This window comes from Taudactylus pleione, unplaced genomic scaffold (genome assembly GCF_031769625.1).
Source record: "Taudactylus pleione unplaced genomic scaffold, aTauple2 ptg002507l, whole genome shotgun sequence".
NCBI lineage: Eukaryota > Metazoa > Chordata > Amphibia > Anura > Myobatrachidae > Taudactylus > Taudactylus pleione.
In genome coordinates, this window is record NW_028286890.1 from 46,704 (window position 1) to 71,204 (window position 24,501).

Consider the following 24,501-nt stretch of genomic DNA (forward strand, 5'->3'; position numbering starts at 1 on the left):
GCTGTTCAATTGATGCCGATCTTTGCGATCGCGAAAAATGCAGTTTGGGCGCCCAAACAGGTCACTATTTGCGCAATCCAGCTTGCACCCCCTCGGGGGATAATAGATAGATAGATAGATAGATAGATAGATAGATAGATAGATAGATAGATAGATAGATAGATAGATAGATAGATTAGATTAGCGAGAGAGTAGAGCCAGGGAAGCCTCCATCATGGCCGGATGATGATACAGTACGGGACTGATGTGAATGGCCAAATATTCTCTGTAAAGCGCTGCGGAATATGTGTGCGCTATATAAATAACTGGTAATAAATATTATAGTTTATAGTATACACTTTCACATAGTGACTGACTGACAGCAGAAACAGGGAGGGCTCTGGGCTGGATAACACCCCGGATTGGGCGCGGCCTAGCCCGGGTCCCTGCTCTGCTGTCAGCTGAAGCCGCGTCCCCTTCCAGCATGGCGGCGCGCATGAGCCAGTAACTCCCGGTCTGTGCTCAGCGCACTCCATACTTATAGCTGCGGACGCGCCTCACCACCCTATCCCGGTGCTGCGCTGCCTGTCAGTCTGTCTGGGCCTGTGTCCTGAGGGGAGGCCCATTCCAAATCCAGGCCGCGGCGGTGACAGGGGGAGGCCCCAGGTAACCATGACAACGGCGGCCAGCACAAACTGCTAACTGCTGGGGCCAGGTACAGTCATATCCTCCTATACCCCTCTTATTCTATATATTATATGTCATATTATATCTCATTATCCCCAATACTAACATTGTATTACTACTGCTAACTGCTGGGGCCAGGTACAGTCATATCCTCCTATACCCCTCTTATTCTATATATTATATGTCATATTATATCTCATTATCCCCAATACTAACATTGTATTACTACTGCTAACTGCTGGGGCCAGGTACAGTCATATCCTCCTATACCCCTCTTATTCTATATATTATATGTCATATTATATCTCATTATCCCCAATACTAACATTGTATTACTACTGCTAACTGCTGGGGCCAGGTACAGTCATATCCTCCTATACCCCTCTTATTCTATATATTATATGTCATATTATATCTCATTATCCCCAATACTAACATTGTATTACTACTGCTAACTGCTGGGGCCAGGTACAGTCATATCCTCCTATACCCCTCTTATTCTATATATTATATGTCATATTATATCTCATTATCCCCAATACTAACATTGTATTACTACTGCTAACTGCTGGGGCCAGGTACAGTCATATCCTCCTATACCCCTCTTATTCTATATATTATATGTCATATTATATCTCATTATCCCCAATACTAACATTGTATTACTACTGCTAACTGCTGGGGCCAGGTACAGTCATATCCTCCTATACCCCTCTTATTCTATATATTATATGTCATATTATATCTCATTATCCCCAATACTAACATTGTATTACTACTGCTAACTGCTGGGGCCAGGTACAGTCATATCCTCCTATACCCCTCTTATTCTATATATTATATGTCATATTATATCTCATTATCCCCAATACTAACATTGTATTACTACTGCTAACTGCTGGGGCCAGGTACAGTCATATCCTCCTATACCCCTCTTATTCTATATATTATATGTCATATTATATCTCATTATCCCCTAATACTAACATTGTATTACTACTGCTAACTGCTGGGGCCAGGTACAGTCATATCCTCCTATACCCCTCTTATTCTATATATTATATGTCATATTATATCTCATTATCCCCAATACTAACATTGTATTACTACTGCTAACTGCTGGGGCCAGGTACAGTCATATCCTCCTATACCCCTCTTATTCTATATATTATATGTCATATTATATCTCATTATCCCCAATACTAACATTGTATTACTACTGCTAACTGCTGGGGCCAGGTACAGTCATATCCTCCTATACCCCTCTTATTCTATATATTATATGTCATATTATATCTCATTATCCCCAATACTAACATTGTATTACTACTGCTAACTGCTGGGGCCAGGTACAGTCATATCCTCCTATACCCCTCTTATTCTATATATTATATGTCATATTATATCTCATTATCCCCAATACTAACATTGTATTACTACTGCTAACTGCTGGGGCCAGGTACAGTCATATCCTCCTATACCCCTCTTATTCTATATATTATATGTCATATTATATCTCATTATCCCCAATACTAACATTGTATTACTACTGCTAACTGCTGGGGCCAGGTACAGTCATATCCTCCTATACCCCTCTTATTCTATATATTATATGTCATATTATATCTCATTATCCCCAATACTAACATTGTATTACTACTGCTAACTGCTGGGGCCAGGTACAGTCATATCCTCCTATACCCCTCTTATTCTATATATTATATGTCATATTATATCTCATTATCCCCAATACTAACATTGTATTACTACTGCTAACTGCTGGGGCCAGGTACAGTCATATCCTCCTATACCCCTCTTATTCTATATATTATATGTCATATTATATCTCATTATCCCCAATACTAACATTGTATTACTACTGCTAACTGCTGGGGCCAGGTACAGTCATATCCTCCTATACCCCTCTTATTCTATATATTATATGTCATATTATATCTCATTATCCCTAATACTAACATTGTATTACTACTGCTAACTGCTGGTGCCAGGTACAGTCATATCCTCCTATACCCCTCTTATTCTATATATTATATGTCATATTATATCTCATTATCCCCAATACTAACATTGTATTACTACTGCTAACTGCTGGGGCCAGGTACAGTCATATCCTCCTATACCCCTCTTATTCTATATATTATATGTCATATTATATCTCATTATCCCTAATACTAACATTGTATTACTACTGCTAACTGCTGGGGCCAGGTACAGTCATATCCTCCTATACCCCTCTTATTCTATATATTATATGTCATATTATATCTCATTATCCCCAATACTAACATTGTATTACTACTGCTAACTGCTGGGGCCAGGTACAGTCATATCCTCCTATACCCCTCTTATTCTATATATTATATGTCATATTATATCTCATTATCCCCAATACTAACATTGTATTACTACTGCTAACTGCTGGGGCCAGGTACAGTCATATCCTCCTATACCCCTCTTATTCTATATATTATATGTCATATTATATCTCATTATCCCCAATACTAACATTGTATTACTACTGCTAACTGCTGGGGCCAGGTACAGTCATATCCTCCTATACCCCTCTTATTCTATATATTATATGTCATATTATATCTCATTATCCCCAATACTAACATTGTATTACTACTGCTAACTGCTGGGGCCAGGTACAGTCATATCCTCCTATACCCCTCTTATTCTATATATTATATGTCATATTATATCTCATTATCCCCAATACTAACATTGTATTACTACTGCTAACTGCTGGGGCCAGGTACAGTCATATCCTCCTATACCCCTCTTATTCTATATATTATATGTCATATTATATCTCATTATCCCCAATACTAACATTGTATTACTACTGCTAACTGCTGGGGCCAGGTACAGTCATATCCTCCTATACCCCTCTTATTCTATATATTATATGTCATATTATATCTCATTATCCCCAATACTAACATTGTATTACTACTGCTAACTGCTGGGGGCCAGGTACAGTCATATCCTCCTATACCCCTCTTATTCTATATATTATATGTCATATTATATCTCATTATCCCTAATACTAACATTGTATTACTACTGCTAACTGCTGGGGCCAGGTACAGTCATATCCTCCTATACCCCTCTTATTCTATATATTATATGTCATATTATATCTCATTATCCCCAATACTAACATTGTATTACTACTGCTAACTGCTGGGGCCAGGTACAGTCATATCCTCCTATACCCCTCTTATTCTATATATTATATGTCATATTATATCTCATTATCCCCTAATACTAACATTGTATTACTACTGCTAACTGCTGGGGCCAGGTACAGTCATATCCTCCTATACCCCTCTTATTCTATATATTATATGTCATATTATATCTCATTATCCCCAATACTAACATTGTATTACTACTGCTAACTGCTGGGGCCAGGTACAGTCATATCCTCCTATACCCCTCTTATTCTATATATTATATGTCATATTATATCTCATTATCCCCAATACTAACATTGTATTACTACTGCTAACTGCTGGGGCCAGGTACAGTCATATCCTCCTATACCCCTCTTATTCTATATATTATATGTCATATTATATCTCATTATCCCCAATACTAACATTGTATTACTACTGCTAACTGCTGGGGGCCAGGTACAGTCATATCCTCCTATACCCCTCTTATTCTATATATTATATGTCATATTATATCTCATTATCCCCAATACTAACATTGTATTACTACTGCTAACTGCTGGGGGCCAGGTACAGTCATATCCTCCTATACCCCTCTTATTCTATATATTATATGTCATATTATATCTCATTATCCCCAATACTAACATTGTATTACTACTGCTAACTGCTGGGGCCAGGTACAGTCATATCCTCCTATACCCCTCTTATTCTATATATTATATGTCATATTATATCTCATTATCCCCAATACTAACATTGTATTACTACTGCTAACTGCTGGGGCCAGGTACAGTCATATCCTCCTATACCCCTCTTATTCTATATATAATATGTCATATTATATCTCATTATCCCCAATACTAACATTGTATTACTACTGCTAACTGCTGGGGCCAGGTACAGTCATATCCTCCTATACCCCTCTTATTCTATATATTATATGTCATATTATATCTCATTATCCCCAATACTAACATTGTATTACTACTGCTAACTGCTGGGGCCAGGTACAGTCATATCCAGTCCTATACCCCTCTTATTCTATATATTATATGTCATATTATATCTCATTATCCCCAATACTAACATTGTATTACTACTGCTAACTGCTGGGGCCAGGTACAGTCATATCCTCCTATACCCCTCTATTCTATATATTATATGTCATATTATATCTCATTATCCCCAATACTAACATTGTATTACTACTGCTAACTGCTGGGGCCAGGTACAGTCATATCCTCCTATACCCCTCTTATTCTATATATTATATGTCATATTATATCTCATTATCCCCAATACTAACATTGTATTACTACTGCTAACTGCTGGGGCCAGGTACAGTCATATCCTCCTATACCCCTCTTATTCTATATATAATATGTCATATTATATCTCATTATCCCCAATACTAACATTGTATTACTACTGCTAACTGCTGGGGCCAGGTACAGTCATATCCTCCCTATAACCCCTCTTATTCTATATATTATATGTCATATTATATCTCATTATCCCCTAATACTAACATTGTATTACTACTGCTAACTGCTGGGGCCAGGTACAGTCATATCCTCCTATACCCCTCTTATTCTATATATTATATGTCATATTATATCTCATTATCCCCAATACTAACATTGTATTACTACTGCTAACTGCTGGGGGCCAGGTACAGTCATATTCTCCTATACCCCTCTTATTCTATATATAATATGTCATATTATATCTCATTATCCCTAATACTAACATTGTATTACTACTGCTAACTGCTGGGGCCAGGTACAGTCATATCCAGTCCTATACCCCTCTTATTCTATATATTATATGTCATATTATATCTCATCCCCAATACTAACATTGTATTACTACTGCTAACTGCTGGGGCCAGGTACAGTCATATCCTCCTATACCCCTCTTATTCTATATATAATATGTCATATTATATCTCATTATCCCTAATACTAACATTGTATTACTACTGCTAACTGCTGGGGCCAGGTACAGTCATATCCTCCTATACCCCTCTTATTCTATATATTATATGTCATATTATATCTCATTATCCCCAATACTAACATTGTATTACTACTGCTAACTGCTGGGGCCAGGTACAGTCATATCCAGTCCTATACCCCTCTTATTCTATATATTATATGTCATATTATATCTCATTATCCCCAATACTAACATTGTATTACTACTGCTAACTGCTGGGGCCAGGTACAGTCATATCCTCCTATACCCCTCTTATTCTATATATAATATGTCATATTATATCTCATTATCCCTAATACTAACATTGTATTACTACTGCTAACTGCTGGGGCCAGGTACAGTCATATCCTCCTATACCCCTCTTATTCTATATATTATATGTCATATTATATCTCATTATCCCCAATACTAACATTGTATTACTACTGCTAACTGCTGGGGCCAGGTACAGTCATATCCTCCTATACCCCTCTTATTCTATATATTATATGTCATATTATATCTCATTATCCCCAATACTAACATTGTATTACTACTGCTAACTGCTGGGGCCAGGTACAGTCATATCCAGTCCTATACCCCTCTTATTCTATATATTATATGTCATATTATATCTCATTATCCCCAATACTAACATTGTATTACTACTGCTAACTGCTGGGGCCAGGTACAGTCATATCCTCCTATACCCCTCTTATTCTATATATAATATGTCATATTATATCTCATTATCCCTAATACTAACATTGTATTACTACTGCTAACTGCTGGGGCCAGGTACAGTCATATCCTCCTATACCCCTCTTATTCTATATATAATATGTCATATTATATCTCATTATCCCCAATACTAACATTGTATTACTACTGCTAACTGCTGGGGCCAGGTACAGTCATATCCTCCTATACCCCTCTTATTCTATATATTATATGTCATATTATATCTCATTATCCCCAATACTAACATTGTATTACTACTGCTAACTGCTGGGGCCAGGTACAGTCATATCCTCCTATACCCCTCTTATTCTATATATTATATGTCATATTATATCTCATTATCCCCAATAACTAACATTGTATTACTACTGCTAACTGCTGGGGCCAGGTACAGTCATATCCTCCTATACCCCTCTTATTCTATATATTATATGTCATATTATATCTCATTATCCCTAATACTAACATTGTATTACTACTGCTAACTGCTGGGGCCAGGTACAGTCATATCCTCCTATACCCCTCTTATTCTATATATTATATGTCATATTATATCTCATTATCCCCAATACTAACATTGTATTACTACTGCTAACTGCTGGGGCCAGGTACAGTCATATCCCTCCTATACCCCTCTTATTCTATATATTATATGTCATATTATATCTCATTATCCCCAATACTAACATTGTATTACTACTGCTAACTGCTGGGGCCAGGTACAGTCATATCCTCCTATACCCCCTCTTATTCTATATATTATATGTCATATTATATCTCATTATCCCCAATACTAACATTGTATTACTACTGCTAACTGCTGGGGCCAGGTACAGTCATATCCTCCTATACCCCTCTTATTCTATATATTATATGTCATATTATATCTCATTATCCCCAATACTAACATTGTATTACTACTGCTAACTGCTGGGGCCAGGTACAGTCATATCCTCCTATACCCCTCTTATTCTATATATAATATGTCATATTATATCTCATTATCCCTAATACTAACATTGTATTACTACTGCTAACTGCTGGGGCCAGGTACAGTCATATCCTCCTATACCCCTCTTATTCTATATATTATATGTCATATTATATCTCATTATCCCTAATACTAACATTGTATTACTACTGCTAACTGCTGGGGCCAGGTACAGTCATATCCTCCTATACCCCTCTTATTCTATATATTATATGTCATATTATATCTCATTATCCCCAATACTAACATTGTATTACTACTGCTAACTGCTGGGGCCAGGTACAGTCATATCCTCCTATACCCCTCTTATTCTATATATTATATGTCATATTATATCTCATTATCCCCAATACTAACATTGTATTACTACTGCTAACTGCTGGGGCCAGGTACAGTCATATCCTCCTATACCCCTCTTATTCTATATATTATATGTCATATTATATCTCATTATCCCCAATACTAACATTGTATTACTACTGCTAACTGCTGGGGCCAGGTACAGTCATATCCTCCTATACCCCTCTTATTCTATATATTATATGTCATATTATATCTCATTATCCCCAATACTAACATTGTAATTACTACTGCTAACTGCTGGGGCCAGGTACAGTCATATCCTCCTATACCCCTCTTATTCTATATATTATATGTCATATTATATCTCATTATCCCCAATACTAACATTGTATTACTACTGCTAACTGCTGGGGCCAGGTACAGTCATATCCTCCTATACCCCCTCTTATTCTATATATTATATGTCATATTATATCTCATTATCCCCAATACTAACATTGTATTACTACTGCTAACTGCTGGGGCCAGGTACAGTCATATCCTCCTATACCCCTCTTATTCTATATATTATATGTCATATTATATCTCATTATCCCCAATACTAACATTGTATTACTACTGCTAACTGCTGGGGCCAGGTACAGTCATATCCTCCTATACCCCTCTTATTCTATATATTATATGTCATATTATATCTCATTATCCCCAATACTAACATTGTATTACTACTGCTAACTGCTGGGGCCAGGTACAGTCATATCCTCCTATACCCCTCTTATTCTATATATTATATGTCATATTATATCTCATTATCCCCAATACTAACATTGTATTACTACTGCTAACTGCTGGGGCCAGGTACAGTCATATCCTCCTATACCCCTCTTATTCTATATATTATATGTCATATTATATCTCATTATCCCTAATACTAACATTGTATTACTACTGCTAACTGCTGGGGCCAGGTACAGTCATATCCTCCTATACCCCTCTTATTCTATATATTATATGTCATATTATATCTCATTATCCCCAATACTAACATTGTATTACTACTGCTAACTGCTGGGGCCAGGTACAGTCATATCCTCCTATACCCCTCTTATTCTATATATTATATGTCATATTATATCTCATTATCCCCAATACTAACATTGTATTACTACTGCGAACTGCTGGGGCCAGGTACAGTCATATCCTCCTATACCCCTCTTATTCTATATATTATATGTCATATTATATCTCATTATCCCCAATACTAACATTGTATTACTACTGCTAACTGCTGGGGCCAGGTACAGTCATATCCTCCTATACCCCTCTTATTCTATATATTATATGTCATATTATATCTCATTATCCCCAATACTAACATTGTATTACTACTGCTAACTGCTGGGGCCAGGTACAGTCATATCCTCCTATACCCCTCTTATTCTATATATTATATGTCATATTATATCTCATTATCCCTAATACTAACATTGTATTACTACTGCTAACTGCTGGGGCCAGGTACAGTCATATCCTCCTATACCCCTCTTATTCTATATATTATATGTCATATTATATCTCATTATCCCCAATACTAACATTGTATTACTACTGCTAACTGCTGGGGCCAGGTACAGTCATATCCTCCTATACCCCTCTTATTCTATATATTATATGTCATATTAAATCTCATTATCCCTAATACTAACATTGTATTACTACTGCTAACTGCTGGGGCCAGGTACAGTCATATCCAGTCCTATACCCCTCTTATTCTATATATTATATGTCATATTATATCTCATTATCCCTAATACTAACATTGTATTACTACTGCTAACTGCTGGGGCCAGGTACAGTCATATCCCTCTTATATTATACTAGTGACCCAAACCTGATCCTATACACCTCTTATTCTATATATAATATGTTATATTATGTCTCATTATCACTAATACTAACATTGTATTACCACTGATAACTGCTGTGGCCAGGTACAGTCATATCCCTCTTATATTATACTAGTGACCCAACCCTGCTCCTATATCCCACTTATATATTTTATATGTCATAATATTTTTTTTAGTTTCCCCAATACTAACATTATATTATCACTACTAATTGTTGCTGTGTCTAGGTATAGTCATAGCCTATATACCTCTTATTATATACGTTATATTGCATATTTTATCTCATTATACCCCAATTTGACACATATTATCGTTGATGACTACTTCACACAAATTATCACTCATGACCTCTGCTATGTCCTGGTACAGCAAAGTAACATTATATACCATATCCCTCCTATTGTATATATGTTCCATGACCCTCCCCCGGAGAGGGCGATATACCACTCACTGCACCTTTATTCATAATATGCAGCTATTGTTGTCACCCTTCTGGTCATAGATCTATATATTCTGGAAGTGGTTTATCCCCCGTCAGGTTAGAGACTATGGGCCACTTACAATTAGGTGCGAAAAGCCGTCTTCGGCGGAAAAGTTTCGGCGGTGACATCATTTAGCCGGCGGAAACATCCCCGAATTCAATTGTGGTGACTTTTTGTCGGTGCGGAAACTTAATGCAATGTACCCGGCGGAAAGGTTTCGCCTATGAATAGCAGTCGAAAGTAAGTGCAGAATTGTGGTTTTGGGGTGCAAATGTGGGGAAACCACCCTGCACCCTTAGGACAGGTCCCTAAAGGTAAACTGCGTAAAAAAAATACAAAAGATTTTGTAAGAACAACCCAAAAATGTACTTCGAAAAAGAGGGCAACAAATTTCAAAGTTGGGGTACAAACTTAAAAACTAGCAAAATAGACTTTGGGGGGTGTCTACAAGTATGGGGGTGTTTTTTTTTATTGCAGGTGCTTGCTGAAGGTGCGTTTTTCACGTTTTTTTTAAAACCTCACTTTTGGGATTTTTAACCATGCTTGCACCCATTTTCATGTACCTCAACTTTGCTGGGACTAGTTATTTTCACTATAAAAACCTCCTAAATGCTATTCTTCACCACTTGTGCAAAGACGCTAATTAGCAGCTAATGAGAGCATTTAGGAACCCCAAATAGCTTCAGTAGGGCTATTCGGGGGCATCTACATTGATCCCCAATGTCAGTGCATCTTTTGGGGGGTGTCAGGCTGATTTCCCCAAATCTGATAGCACTTTTTCGCCTGTTTGTGTTTCGCCGGGTGCCGTTTTCGCCGATTTCTAATTGAATACGAGGGTAAGCGGAGATGCGCGCGATACTTTTTCGCATGGAAAACCAGCAATGACGGCAAAAACCTTGCCAGGTGAAAAGTACTCAACTTTTCGCATGTAATTGAATATGCCCCTTCAATGCCAAGTGCAGTAAATCTACAGTATGTCTCCATTTAAATATCTCTTCCTTTCATTTCAAGCTATATAATTATTAAACTTCTGATACTTTATTGTGGTTTTTTTGCACCGTCTGTTGGGAAAGTACACAATAGGCGTAAGTATAGAATATGCTGAATGGTAGACACATAACTAATGCACTTATTGTCCCCAGAGTTCGGGGGGTGACCGGAGAACCTATCACACATGCTGATTTGGTAATAACGGTGTGAAAGGATTAGGGAAGTGCTGGGGCAGTGTCGATACATCTCTTACTGACTGAGAAGAGGAAGGAAGTCATTTAAGAGTTGTGTTTGGTTCTTGCTGAATCTTACTTCTCTCTCACACACACAATCCTTAATATCCGGGGTCGTATCTGTGGTAGGTGTGTAAGTAACTGACCTGTGTGCGCTGTGGAAGGTTGTACAAGTCTGACACCTTGCTTTTGATTGTTAGTGACCTGTGGCTGGGTGATAGCAGCCCATCGTTAGGTTAGTGATCTGAGAAGAGTCGTCTTACCTGCAGTACAATAACCCTTTGTTTTCTGTTTTTGAATACGTTATGGGTGGGCAGCTGTGTGACCCTCAGTAGGGTTATGTGTTCCCCCTAGCCAGGAATAAGTGTTTCTGCTATCGTTTGCATCTGACTGAGGTACTGCAGATGTAGCCTGGAGGTACTTACCAGGAACATCATTCCTTCTCGTCCTTTTAATTACCAACCACAAGTGGTTCCGTGCTTTGGGTTGATGCTGTGATACCATAATATTGGGGTCAGGACACTGAGACAAGGATCACGCCCAATGACGCTGTAATATGCAGTTGCAGTAGGTTTTGGAACTGCGTCAAACTAAAGTACAAAGTGGGGAATGCATTTGCACCATAGTGTGAAATCACAGGTCAGTATCTTCTCTTTACGGTAGACCCCACTAACGGCATCTTCAGTTTCCCAGCGCACTTAGGTTAAGGGTCTTTCAGGCATTTCTGTGAATGAAGTTTAAAGTTGAAACAAAATCCTGTGCACTTGTGTGATGCATATTTCTGAGTCATTTGTAAATGTTTGTGTGGTTTGTTCCCCTGCAGGTTGTCCTAAATGATCAGCTCAATTCTTTACAATGAAGAAAAATGCCAAAAGTCCCAACATGAAGTCACCGCCTTCTGCCATAAATCCTAGAACGCCCACCTCTCACACCGCTAGAGGGGTCGGCAGCCGGAACCTCGAGATCACTGAGGAAAGTGACATTTCAGAGTACGAAATAGATAAAGGTAAGGCAGGAGCTTATAGGGTAAAGCATACTCTGTGTTACAGGCACATGTTATTTTCCCCTACCGACTAGCATAATAGTCGCAGTACCAGCGCTGAGCTCCGTCCTGGGATTCAGACCTCACCGGTGATGCAGATATCCTGGCACCTACGTGGTTGTTTGGGGAACAGGAAGAAATCCTGAAATATTTCTTTATCGTTCTTTCTAAAGGTGACCCTGACACAGCTGTTCTATTAGATGAGACCGTACAATTATCTCTACATTTGTAACACCAGAAAGGTCTTAACCCAAATCATCTTTCATTATAATATGACCGTCCAAGTTTAACATTTTTTTTTTTTTATATATATATCTGTTTATTAAACTTAGCCACAAAACTGGAGGGTCCATTTGTGAGGTTTTAGGTTTCTGTTGCAAAATGTAGAACATGTGAAACGTCTAGGAACTCAGTGGTGCAGGATTGGTTTAAAAGTATTGTACCGAGGACTCATTTATTCTGGGTTGGGTATGGGATCCCGTCAGTCAGGACCTCAACGGTCAGAATACCCACCATTCCCGAAGCCTAACCTTAACCCTCCCCTCCTGCAGCCTAATGCTGGGTACACACTGACAGATATATTGGCCGATCAATTGATCGGCCAATATATCTGCTGCACCTCGGCCAGTGTGTACCAGCGATATGTCTGTGAACGGCGTCGTTGAGACATCGCATTGACTGCGCTGCACAGCCGATGGACAGATATGTCTGCAGACATAGCGCATCCAATAGCCCCAAAAAAAGAATCTGAGGCACAATCATAATTAAAATTTAAATGTAGTATTTAGTAATATAAATTTAAAACATGTATGTACAAGTCTCTAATAAATTCTAATACAACATAAAAACAATAAGGACATTTAACAACAGACAGGACTGTTGTTAAACTTTCACTCGATCTGCAGATATATCGCTTAGGTGTGTACCCATCTTAACCCTAACTATGCCCCCCCCACAGCCTAAACCTAACCCCTAACCCTAATACTTACAGTCGAGATTGTGGAGCTGAGTTTCAGACTGCTGTCAGATTTCCGGTGAGGGGATTCTCACTGCCCGGGGTGTCAACTACATCTCCTTCTCCTTATTTAAGCACTAGCACACTAATCCAAACCCACTTTCTGAGAAGTGTAACAGTTTTTGTAATGATATTCGAGTTTCTAGGACAATGTAATGAAGGGACAGACTGACGAGCATTAAATACACAATAAACAAAATAACACCCATGTCTGGCGTCTGAGCTGGCTTGGTTAGATTCCCCCCTATAATGTAGGGCATTACCCAGGGCATAAAGGACGTTATGCTGTCTGTGAATTAATCTTTTCTCTTTATTGTTCCCTTCTGTGAATGAAAAGGTGATGACCCGGGAGTCCGCTATATCACCGAGGCTCTTCTCCGAAAACTATCCAAACAAGAAAACTTGGCTTTTGTAAACTCTTTGAATCTTTCTCTGTCTAAGGAAGGAGGAAAGAAGTTTAAGGTTAGTTTTTGCATTAGGAATAATATAGAACATTTTATTTTAATGCGTCTTTTCAAATATTTTTATGTCCTACAAAAGTTGAGCCAATTGTGCTACGTTAATATGTATTTTTGACTTTCTGCTGATTAGTTAAAACTAATTTCCAGCACTGTGATTCCGCCTTGGCGCATATGACGCATCGTATCCCGAGCACCGTGACGCGGTAGCCGGTTTATCATGCTGTACGATCTGTGATAGTGACAAAGGTAATCTGTTATAATGAGGTGTGTGCTGCCATCTGTCTGTGTGTACTGACAACAGGGTCTCTCCTGTAGTTTATAGAGAGCCTGGATAAATGTGAAAGGCTGGAAGTATTGAATCTCAGTTATAACCTTATCGAGAAGATAGAGAAGCTGGATAAACTGACGCGGATACGTGACCTGAACTTGTCCCACAACAGGATCAGGTACAGGAGATTGTACAGTGTACATTCCTTCTTTTTAGATGAATTGTTTGCGCTAATGTTGGCGTACAGGTAAAACTCCCATCGCATTTAACGACTGGGAAAAAGATGCGTAGTGGTGATAGACCCGTCCCTGAATTATTCGTTTTACAGTCATTGAAAGGAAAAATTATATTTGTTTATTTTCCTCCAGTGACAATCAGATTTTTATATAAACCGGCGCGGCATACAATTATATACAGTAGGAAACGCCGTAGCAATATTGCCAAACGCAGTGGAATCTCCACTTGAATTATTTATTTCTTTGTCCAGATTCTTTGTTGGTGGAACCAGTTTCGCTCTCTCACACGTGTTTTGGTGAAGACCGGGCCTGATTCTTGGTCATAAGTAATACATACACACGCTGCAGATACATGATGGTCAGTAGTCCGACTACGGTACACACGCAGACTCACATGTATGCAGAATATTGATTGTTTGGTCCTCATACGAGCTCCGTTCCACCCTGAATCAGGACCTGTGCTCATTACTTAGCCTGTTATAGAGACCATATAGAAATCATATAGTCCCCAGCTGATCGGTTGGCCATGTTTTATATATAAGAAGGTCTCTGTTTTATTGCAGCAAATTTGAAGGCTTGGAGCATATGCACAACCTCCAGAAGCTGAACCTCTCTGGGAACGAGATTGAGCACGTCCCTGCCTGGCTCGGGAAGAAGCTGAAAACGATGAACATCTTGAATCTGAAACAGAATAAGATCTCTTCAGTAAGTGACTCAATCCATGATGCCCAGCAAACCAGCAAATATACAGCAGAGGTAGCATCTTGCATACTATACTTAAACAACTTTCCTGTAGTTGCAGGATGTTTCCCGGCTGAAGCCTCTGAAAGACTTAACCTCACTCTTCCTGGGTGATAATCCAATTGCCAATCTTCCCCATTACCGGCTATACACCATTTACCACTTGCGCTGTTTGAATTCTCTGGATGGACAACCAATAGTGAATCAGGAGAGGCAAGAAGCGCATGACCGGTTTAATATAGGTAAAACCAGGAACAGACTAGGGCTTAAATAGGTCCTGGCATTCCTTCTCATGTGCGCCGCAGGCACACGTATGTAAAAGAGGGTGTGGTCGTGAGTCATGGCGTGCTGGGAGCAAAGGGGGCGTGGCCTCATGGCACACCCCCGTCTAAGCATGTCGGCCAAGCAGGGCGCCGGGAGGCGGCATTTGTCATAAGAGCCAGATGGCCAGTCTGGTCGTGGATAAAAGTTTACACTTAATGTTCTGCAGGATCATTGGAGCCAAAATCCATATATATATATATATATATATATATATATATATATATATAATCTCGTACAGTAAAACTGTCTATTCCTTCTTAGAACTTCTATCTATATATCTATCTTTAAAGGGCAGACTAGTTGGGCCAAGAAGTTCTTATCTGCCGTCAAATTCTGTCTGTCTCCTTAGTGACAGCTTTACATGCATCCAGAAAGGGCAGTGAGTCTCTTTCTTGCATCATTTTGGTGTAGAGCTGATGCCAGAGACGCATGTATGAGCTTGCAGTCTTCTAGGTAACAAAACTATTTTGTACAGATTACTGTCCACTCGGACAGAAACGGGATGAGACGTGATGTCACTAGAGCTTACAGCCTCATAAGTTCAATTTAAATTGTTAATTAAAGTCATTTAGACTGTGCTAATACCAAGCTGATGTATTTGTAGAAGAGGTAGAAAAATTAGAGAGAGACTTGGAGAAAAAGATCAAGGAGACGGAGGAATTGCAGAGCCAGAAAATGAAGGTCATTAACGAGCTCCAGAGCCAGGATGAGATAAACAAATCTCTGAGGCACGAGGCACAGCAGCAGAAGAAGAGCTACAAGGAGCTGGAACGAGAGATGGGCACCAAGAACGAGATAGTAAGTTGCCCCTTAATACTGTTGATATCATCTCTTATGGAGACTGCGGCAGATTTTTTTTTTTCTCCATTGTAGTTTTATGCACTGAGCGCTATTGTTTTTCTTCTAATAGGGAGAATAGGTTTTTCTTATTCTTCTATATTTTGTCATCTAAAAAAGGTGAAATTAACAATTCACAAGACGCTCAGAGGCGCTAATTGGGGGAGACACAAAGGGCTGCTTGTTATGTAACTTTATATGTTGTCTGCATTGAGAGGCCTTTATCGCAGCATATTAAGATTATTATACTTGCAGGCTGTGGTGTGGGGTCCCAATGAGCCCGTGTGCCCCGTATGATAAATACACCGCTGCCCTGATGTGTTATAGAGGAGGGGGTACTGATGCCTTTCCTACCTTTTGTAGGTTTATCCCACAACCCTTGGATCAGTAGTTGAACTGCTCAGTCTGCAACATTTTCTTACTTTTTTTTTTTTTTTTTTACCTAAGGTGAAATTTGAACGTAAGCTCTTCTCCCTAGAGCAGACACACTCTCGTCGTAGCAGCGCTAGTATCACAGTAACGCCCTGAGATGAGACCCCACTAGCGGCTCCTAGAATCATAACTGTAATCAGTAGCACATTCAGAATATATGAGTATTAATGGTTCTGGTTTTATTCTGCTTTTTTTCTTTTCATTCATTCAGGATTTAATCTGCGTCATTTGATTTCTTTGGTTCACGCAAAAATGGGAGATTGCTTTGATGCAAGTAATGTTACCTCTGTGTGATACATTGTATTATCTTTTATTTTAGGGATGCAAGGAGGTTTTAATCCAATTTCCAGTATTTGGTTTTATGCAAGTTGGGTTTATATAGAATAAATTTGCTGTCTGTGGTTAGATCCAACCAGCAAAACTCCTACAGAGGGGACCCTACATACATCCAGGGTCTGCCATGTGCCCCCAAAGCACAGGAAGAGGAGCTTGGACGCCCTCACAATATGATGAGTACACCCGTAGTACATATACGTGGGTCGTAAACGCAGAATGCACTCTCTTCCTGTGTCCCTAACATGGACACGTGTGTGTACTGTGTGTGCCGTGTTCTGGGGCATGTCTGAGCTGCATACACCATGCATTGTGTGCACTGTGTGTGCCGTGTTCTGGGGCATGTCTGAGCTGCATACACCATGCATTGTGTGTACTGTGGGTGCCGTGTTCTGGGGCATGTCTGAGCTGTATACACCATGCATTGTGTGTACTGTGTGTGCCGTGTTCTGGGGCATGTCTGAGCTGCATACACCATGCATTGTGTGTACTGTGTGTGCCGTGTTCTGGGGCATGTCTGAGCTGCATACACCATGCATTGTGTGTACTGTGTGTGCCGTGTTCTGGGGCATGTATGAGCTGCATACACCATGCATTGTGTGTACTGTGTGTGCCGTGTTCTGGGGCATGTATGAGCTGCATACACCATGCACTGTGTGTACTGTGTGTGCCGTGTTCTGGGGCATGTATGAGCTGCATACACCATGCACTGTGTGTACTGTGTGTGCCGTGTTCTGGGGCATGTCTGAGCTGCATACACCATGCATTGTGTGTACTGTGTGTGCCGTGTTCTGGGTATATCTGAGCTGCATACACCATGCATTGTGTGTACTGTGTGTGCTGTGTTCTGGGGCATGTATGAGCTGCATACACCATGCACTGTGTGTACTGTGTGTGCCGTGTTCTGGGGCATGTCTGAGCTGCATACACCATGCATTGTGTGTACTGTGTGTGCCGTGTTCTGGGCATGTCTGAGCTGCATACACCATGCATTGTGTGTACTGTGTGTTCCGTGTTCTGGGGCATGTCTGAGCTGCATACACCATGCATTGTGTGTACTGTGTGTGCCGTGTTCTGGGGCATGTCTGAGCTGCATACACCATGCATTGTGTGTACTGTGGGTGCCGTGTTCTGGGGCATGTCTGAGCTGCATACACCATGCATTGTGTGTACTGTGTGTGCCGTGTTCTGGGGCATGTATGAGCTGCATACACCATGCATTGTGTGTACTGTGTGTGCCGTGTTCTGGGGCATGTATGAGCTGCATACACCATGCATTGTGTGTACTGTGTGTGCCGTGTTCTGGGGCATGTCTGAGCTGCATACACCATGCATTGTGTGTACTGTGTGTGCTGTGTTCTGGGGCATGTCTGAGCTGCATACACCATGCATTGTGTGTACTGTTGGTGCCGTGTTCTGGGGCATGTCTGAGCTGCATACACCATGCATTGTGTGTACTGTGTGTGCCGTGTTCTGGGCATGTCTGAGCTGCATACACCATGCATTGTGTGTACTGTGGGTGCCGTGTTCTGGGGCATGTCTGAGCTGCATACACCATGCATTGTGTGTACTGTGGGTGCCGTGTTCTGGGGCATGTCTGAGCTGCATACACCATGCATTGTGTGTACTGTGGGTGCCGTGTTCTGGGGCATGTCTGAGCTGCATACACCATGCATTGTGTGTACTGTGTGTGCCGTGTTCTGGGGCATGTCTGAGCTGCATACACCATGCATTGTGTGTACTGTGTGTGCCGTGTTCTGGGGCATGTATGAGCTGCATACACCATGCATTGTGTGTACTGTGTGTGCCGTGTTCTGGGGCATGTATGAGCTGCATACACCATGCACTGTGTGTACTGTGTGTGCCGTGTTCTGGGGCATGTCTGAGCTGCATACACCATGCATTGTGTGTACTGTGTGTGCCGTGTTCTGGGGCATGTATGAGCTGCATACACCATGCATTGTGTGTACTGTGTGTGCCGTGTTCTGGGGCATGTCTGAGCTGCATACACCATGCATTGTGTGTACTGTGGGTGCCGTGTTCTGGGGCATGTCTGAGCTGCATACACCATGCATTGTGTGTACTGTGGGTGCCGTGTTCTGGGGCATGTCTGAGCTGCATACACCATGCATTGTGTGTACTGTGGGTGCCGTGTTCTGGGGCATGTCTGAGCTGCATACACCATGCATTGTGTGTACTGTGTGTGCCGTGTTCTGGGGCATGTCTGAGCTGCATACACCATGCATTGTGTGTACTGTGTGTGCCGTGTTCTGGGGCATGTATGAGCTGCATACACCATGCACTGTGTGTACTGTGTGTGCCGTGTTCTGGGGCATGTCTGAGCTGCATACACCATGCATTGTGTGTACTGTGTATGCCGTGTTCTGGGCATGTATGAGCTGTATACACCATGCACTGTGTGTACTGTGTATGCCGTGTTCTGGGCATGTATGAGCTGTATACACCATGCATTGTGTGTACTGTGGGTGCCGTGTTCTGGGGCATGTATGAGCTGCATACACCATGCACTGTGTGTACTGTGTATGCCGTGTTCTGGGCATGTATGAGCTGTATACACCATGCATTGTGTGCACTGATTAACTCTTCTAACTGAATGTTCCAATAACGTTTTTATTCAGAACAAAGAGGATAAATTTATCACATAGAAGAAGAGTCCGTTCAGGGTTTAATTCCATTTGTTGCATCCCTGACAATTAGTGTTTTATCTTTCTATTTGTGACGCATGCCATCCTTGTGTTGACTGTGTATTTTGAGATATATATATATATATAATATCTCTGTGTGTGAAGTTCTTGATTACTTAGGGGAATATTTACTAAAGTTCAGGTTTTTAGAAGGGGAGATGTTGCCCATAGCAACCAATCAGATTATCTTTAACATTTATCTAGCACCTTCTAGAAGATAATAGCTAGAATCTGGTTGCTATGGGCAACATCTCCACTTCTAATAACTCTCACTTTAGTAAATACACCCCTAAGTGTGACCTCTCTAGTGATTGTGCAGGGAGAGCAGATAGCGCCCCCTGGTGTACGGTGTAGTAGAGCAGATGTCTCGTTACATTCTCAGCAATACACTGGGTACGTGGTTTCTGGTAATACTGGGTAAGGGTCTCTGTTGGAAAGCCCGTGCTCTTGTGCGCTCGCTGCAGACTAATGAGCCCAGCACACAGCCACGGTACTGTGCTGAATACAAGTCACCCCAGAGACCAAGTGAATTTCCGTAGCTGAGCACACGGCACAATTACACCAAATGTGGCCCTGCACAATGGCGCACCAAGAGAAAGATTGGCGGCCTGAATCTGAGGTGGACGCAGCGGCATCCATGTCTGCATCATTTGCGAGTCACACTCGTCTGCACCTTTTATACAAGTGCGTCTCAATGTGTATGCGCAGTGCGTCTTGGATGCATACACAGAAGAAACGAATCGCTCACTGCGTCCGACATCGGCTGCGCACGACTCAGAATCAGCCCATGGAAGCGAAAGCCGTTGTCTTACATTAACTTGCAGGAGCTGCGACGTTTAGTCTTTTACTCAAATCTGCCTTGTAATGGTGCAGGGATGGAAGATCTACAGTGTCTAGAGAGACAGCCAGTTAGGTCGACACCAAATGGTTGACCGTTAAAGTCAACATGAACTACAGTCGTCAGGGTCAAAAGGTAAACACGCAAATGGTCGATACAGAAAAGGTTTACATGGTTATTCAAAATTTTTCATAATTGTTGTGGTTAGGCACTTGGCGGAGGGTTAGGCTGTGGAAGGGGACAGTCAGGATTAGGCACTTGGCGGAGGGTTAGGGTTAGGCTGTGGAAGGGGACAGTCAGGATTAGGCACTTTGTGGAGGGTTAGGCTGCGGAAGGGGACAGTTAGGGTTAGGCACTTGGCTTAGGGTTAGGCTGTGGAAGGGGACCGTTAGGGTTAGGCACTTGGCGGAGGGTTAGGGTTGGGCTGTGGAAGCGGACAATCAGGATTAGGCACTTGGTGGAGGGTTAGGGTTAGGCTGTGGAAGGGGACAGTTAGGGTTAGGCTGCTGAAAGGGACAGTTAGGGTTCGGCACTAGGCGGAGGGTTAGGCTGCGGAAGGGGACAGTTGGTGTTAGGCACTTGGCGGAGGGTTAGGGTTAGGCTGTAGAAGGGGACAGTTGGAGTTAGGCACTTGGCTTAGGGTTAGGCTGTGGAAGGGGACAGTTGGGGTTAGGCACTTGGTGGAGGGTTAGGGTTAGGCTTCGGAAGGGGACTGTTAGGATTAGGCACTTGGTGGAGGGTTAGGGTTAGGCTGCGGAAGGGGACAGTTAGAGTTAGGCACATGGTGGAGGGTTAGGCTGTGGAAGGGGACAGTTATGGTTAGGCACTTGGTGGAGGGTTAGGGTTAGGCTGTGGAAGGGGACAGTTAGGATTAGGCACTTGGTGGAGGGTTAGGCTGCGGAAGGGGACAGTTAGGGTTAGGCACTTGGGGAAGGGTTGGGGTTAGGCTGCGGAAGGGGACAGTTAGGGTTAGGAAGTTTGCGGAGGGTTAGGCTGCGGAAGGGGATAGTTAGGGTTAGGCTGTGGAAGAGGGCAGTTGGGGTTAGGCATTAGGCGACGGGTTAATGTTAAGCATCTGAGGAAGGGTTAGGGTTAAAATAAAAAAAGTTGAACTATTTTGTGTTGACCATTTGTGTGTCGACCATTTGACAATGTTGTCGATCATTTGATCATGTCGATCTTTTGACCCTGTCTACCTATTGGCTTTCGACAATTTGGTGTCGACCTATTGACTGTCTAACTAAACACTGTAAATATATAAATCCCCACCCCCTTGATATACAGCAGCAGCAGCAGCAGATTCCTGTATGGAAGCAGGGTTTCTGCATTTACCTGACAGTAATAGGAGTACTAATGTGACTGCTGCGTTCCTTTAAATACTGCAAAATGGCACTGAGAGTAAGTTCACCCGTTCTATTCACAGCTCTGCCTGTTCTGTATGGCGATAGTGAGAGTTGTAGCTTAAACACAGGTACCAGGTACTAGCAATATATTGGGGTTAGAAAGGCGATACTGTGTTTCCATGAGCTGTACATCTGGAGTATCGAATGGTCTGAGATCATGAAACGAAATTACATGTTCTTCGTGTGGACCTGCTGTTACGTGACCATTTCCAAATGGGCCACACACATGGTGGCCAATTAAGTTGATCGTTGCCACAGACCCTCCCGCCAAGCAGCTGGCTCACAATAGGACTTGGGGGTCTGCACCCATCTTCTTTGCCTCATTTAGAGACCTGTCCGGTAATGATCCGCTGCAGTTTCCTATAGAAAAGCCGCCAGACTGCTCCCTTGTGTGTCTTCTAACCACCTGTCCTCCTCTCCTGATTCCTTCTTCCTTCCAGCGCCTCTCCGGTTATCTCAGCGCCTCTTTCTCTCCCCGCCTGTGCGTCTCTATAAAGGTAGATCACCAGGTCTCCCCTCGGCATGACCGTGCTGCATGACCAGCGAGACATTTGTGAATTGCGTTAAATCTGCATGAATTTCTCATCCGCTGTTTCTGTGATATCTTCCTCCATTAGCTTCGCAATTTGCATCCTGTGGGAGACTGTCTGCATGCTGTGTGCGAGGTACCATGTTACTAGGGGTCACATGATGGACTTACTAGTTAGCGAGAGCAATATATGTTGTTGAACTATAAGTTCCAGCAGGATTTTCCTGTTGGCCAGCACAATAGCTCCTTCCCCAGAATATTTGGCTGTATATGGAGCGCAGGGCCTTATATAGACTGACTGCATAAGGTAAATAGGGGGCGATTCAGACCCGGACGCAACGCAGTTCACTTACGCAGCCGTCAGGGGCTGGGTATGCAAATTCCGCGAACGCACAGCCAGGCTTAAGGACGCCCTCTGTCTTAGAGAGGGACGGCAGAGAGATCGCACGCCAGTGTAAAGACGCCCACTTTTCTTTCTTTGCACACGTCATCTCCAGGAAGTGTGTGATTAATCGGTAACACCACGAGCCATCGGAGCTGTGCGCAGCGCTTGAGGTAGACCCTACCCCGCCGCAAGCACAGCGATCACTGCAGGCTGAAATACAACCAGGTGATGTGTACAATGACGCCACCATGCTAATTATGCATGCCCAAAGAACGCAGTTTTGACGCTCGGACACGCCTGCGTTCGCAGATCCTCTCCCCCGTTTTCCAGGACCTTTCCCTGTTACCACCCACCAACGACACTGTCTGTCACTCAAAGTAGCGCTCAGTATGTGTACTACGAGTGCACGATTCCTGATCGCAGTGACTGCCTCGCGCCCTGCGACGCTTGCGTAGACGGGTGACTATCGGCCATAGCGTTCGATCGCAGCTTAGCTTCCGGTTCTGAATCAGGCCCTTAGTTCTGGTTTCATCATGATTATTACTAAAGGTGAAACCTGATCTCAAACTTTCCGATATCTAGTTCCCACCATCCCTTCCCGCCCAACTAGCAGAGCAGTGGTAACCCCAGTCCGGGAGTCCCGACCGATTCTATATTCCCCAATAAAGAGCTTTCATGTGATTGTGTGTGTTACTGTGTCGTTGTGTACTGTGTGTGACGGTGCAGTGATTATCCCCAGGCACAGGGATAGGAAAGAAATAACAGACTATTTACCATTCTAGCTAAAGCAGAAAACGCTGGAGCTGACGCGGGCCTGCCAGAAGCAGTACGAGCTGGAGCAGGAGCTGGCCTTCTACAAGATAGATGCCAAGTTTGAGCCGTTGGGATACGTGACTTCAGAGGTAACGTTTTCTCCCCTCCCGGGGCCAGATATGTCCAAGTATTGCGCTGTTGTTTCCTCGCTCATTAGTGTAACTGCTCTTTAATATTAGGGAGGGGCTAAGCGGCTGATATGTAAATATTGCTGCGGTCAGTATACGTGTAGTTATGAACATGTCAACATTTCTTACAGTGGGGTATGACATGTATGACATGTAGAAATCGCACCACCCGTGAGGAGCCATTGTAGCTTGGCTGGGTATTTTTCGGTATGTTGACAGTCATTATATAGACAGCATATTGTCGACAGGAAAAATGTCGTCATGTTCAGAATTTTGTCATACCCAATGTCGACTTGCTCTAAAATTTTGACTGTGTGAACATTTCATATGTCAAAGTTTTGCAGATGTCGACACTTTACCCATGTTGACAATTGTGACCTTCAACATTACGGTGTCGATCTTCCTTTTTTTTTTTTTTTTTAATCTGGATATAATTTAGTATAGAACGGGAAATGGAAACCTATGATGAGTGGTGTACTATGAATTAGAAAATACCCCGACAGTTATGATACATA

At 41.9% G+C, this 24,501-nt stretch overlaps 1 protein-coding gene across 10 annotated transcripts in view; it reads left to right on the forward strand.

The window, feature by feature from the left end:
* The window catches only part of CNTRL (centriolin), a 107,286-nt gene that overhangs the window by 378 nt on the left and 82,407 nt on the right, over positions 1–24,501 (forward strand). For 2 of the 10 annotated variants that reach the window (XM_088466115.1, XM_088466118.1), the window contains exons 1-8: positions 422–694; positions 12,320–12,502; positions 13,891–14,015; positions 14,330–14,460; positions 15,064–15,223; positions 15,315–15,501; positions 16,188–16,381; positions 23,828–23,947. In XM_088466115.1, coding sequence (XP_088322241.1) covers positions 12,352–12,502; positions 13,891–14,015; positions 14,330–14,460; positions 15,064–15,223; positions 15,315–15,501; positions 16,188–16,381; positions 23,828–23,947 — 1,068 coding nt within the window. In that variant the 5' untranslated portion in view covers positions 422–694; positions 12,320–12,351. Of the gene's footprint in view, positions 1–420; positions 695–12,319; positions 12,503–13,890; positions 14,016–14,161; positions 14,261–14,329; positions 14,461–15,063; positions 15,224–15,314; positions 15,502–16,187; positions 16,382–17,105; positions 17,127–22,571; positions 22,629–22,748; positions 22,797–23,827; positions 23,948–24,501 lie in introns of those variants that run through there. The other 8 variants (XM_088466124.1, XM_088466120.1, XM_088466119.1 and 5 more) reach the window with 8 other exon arrangements.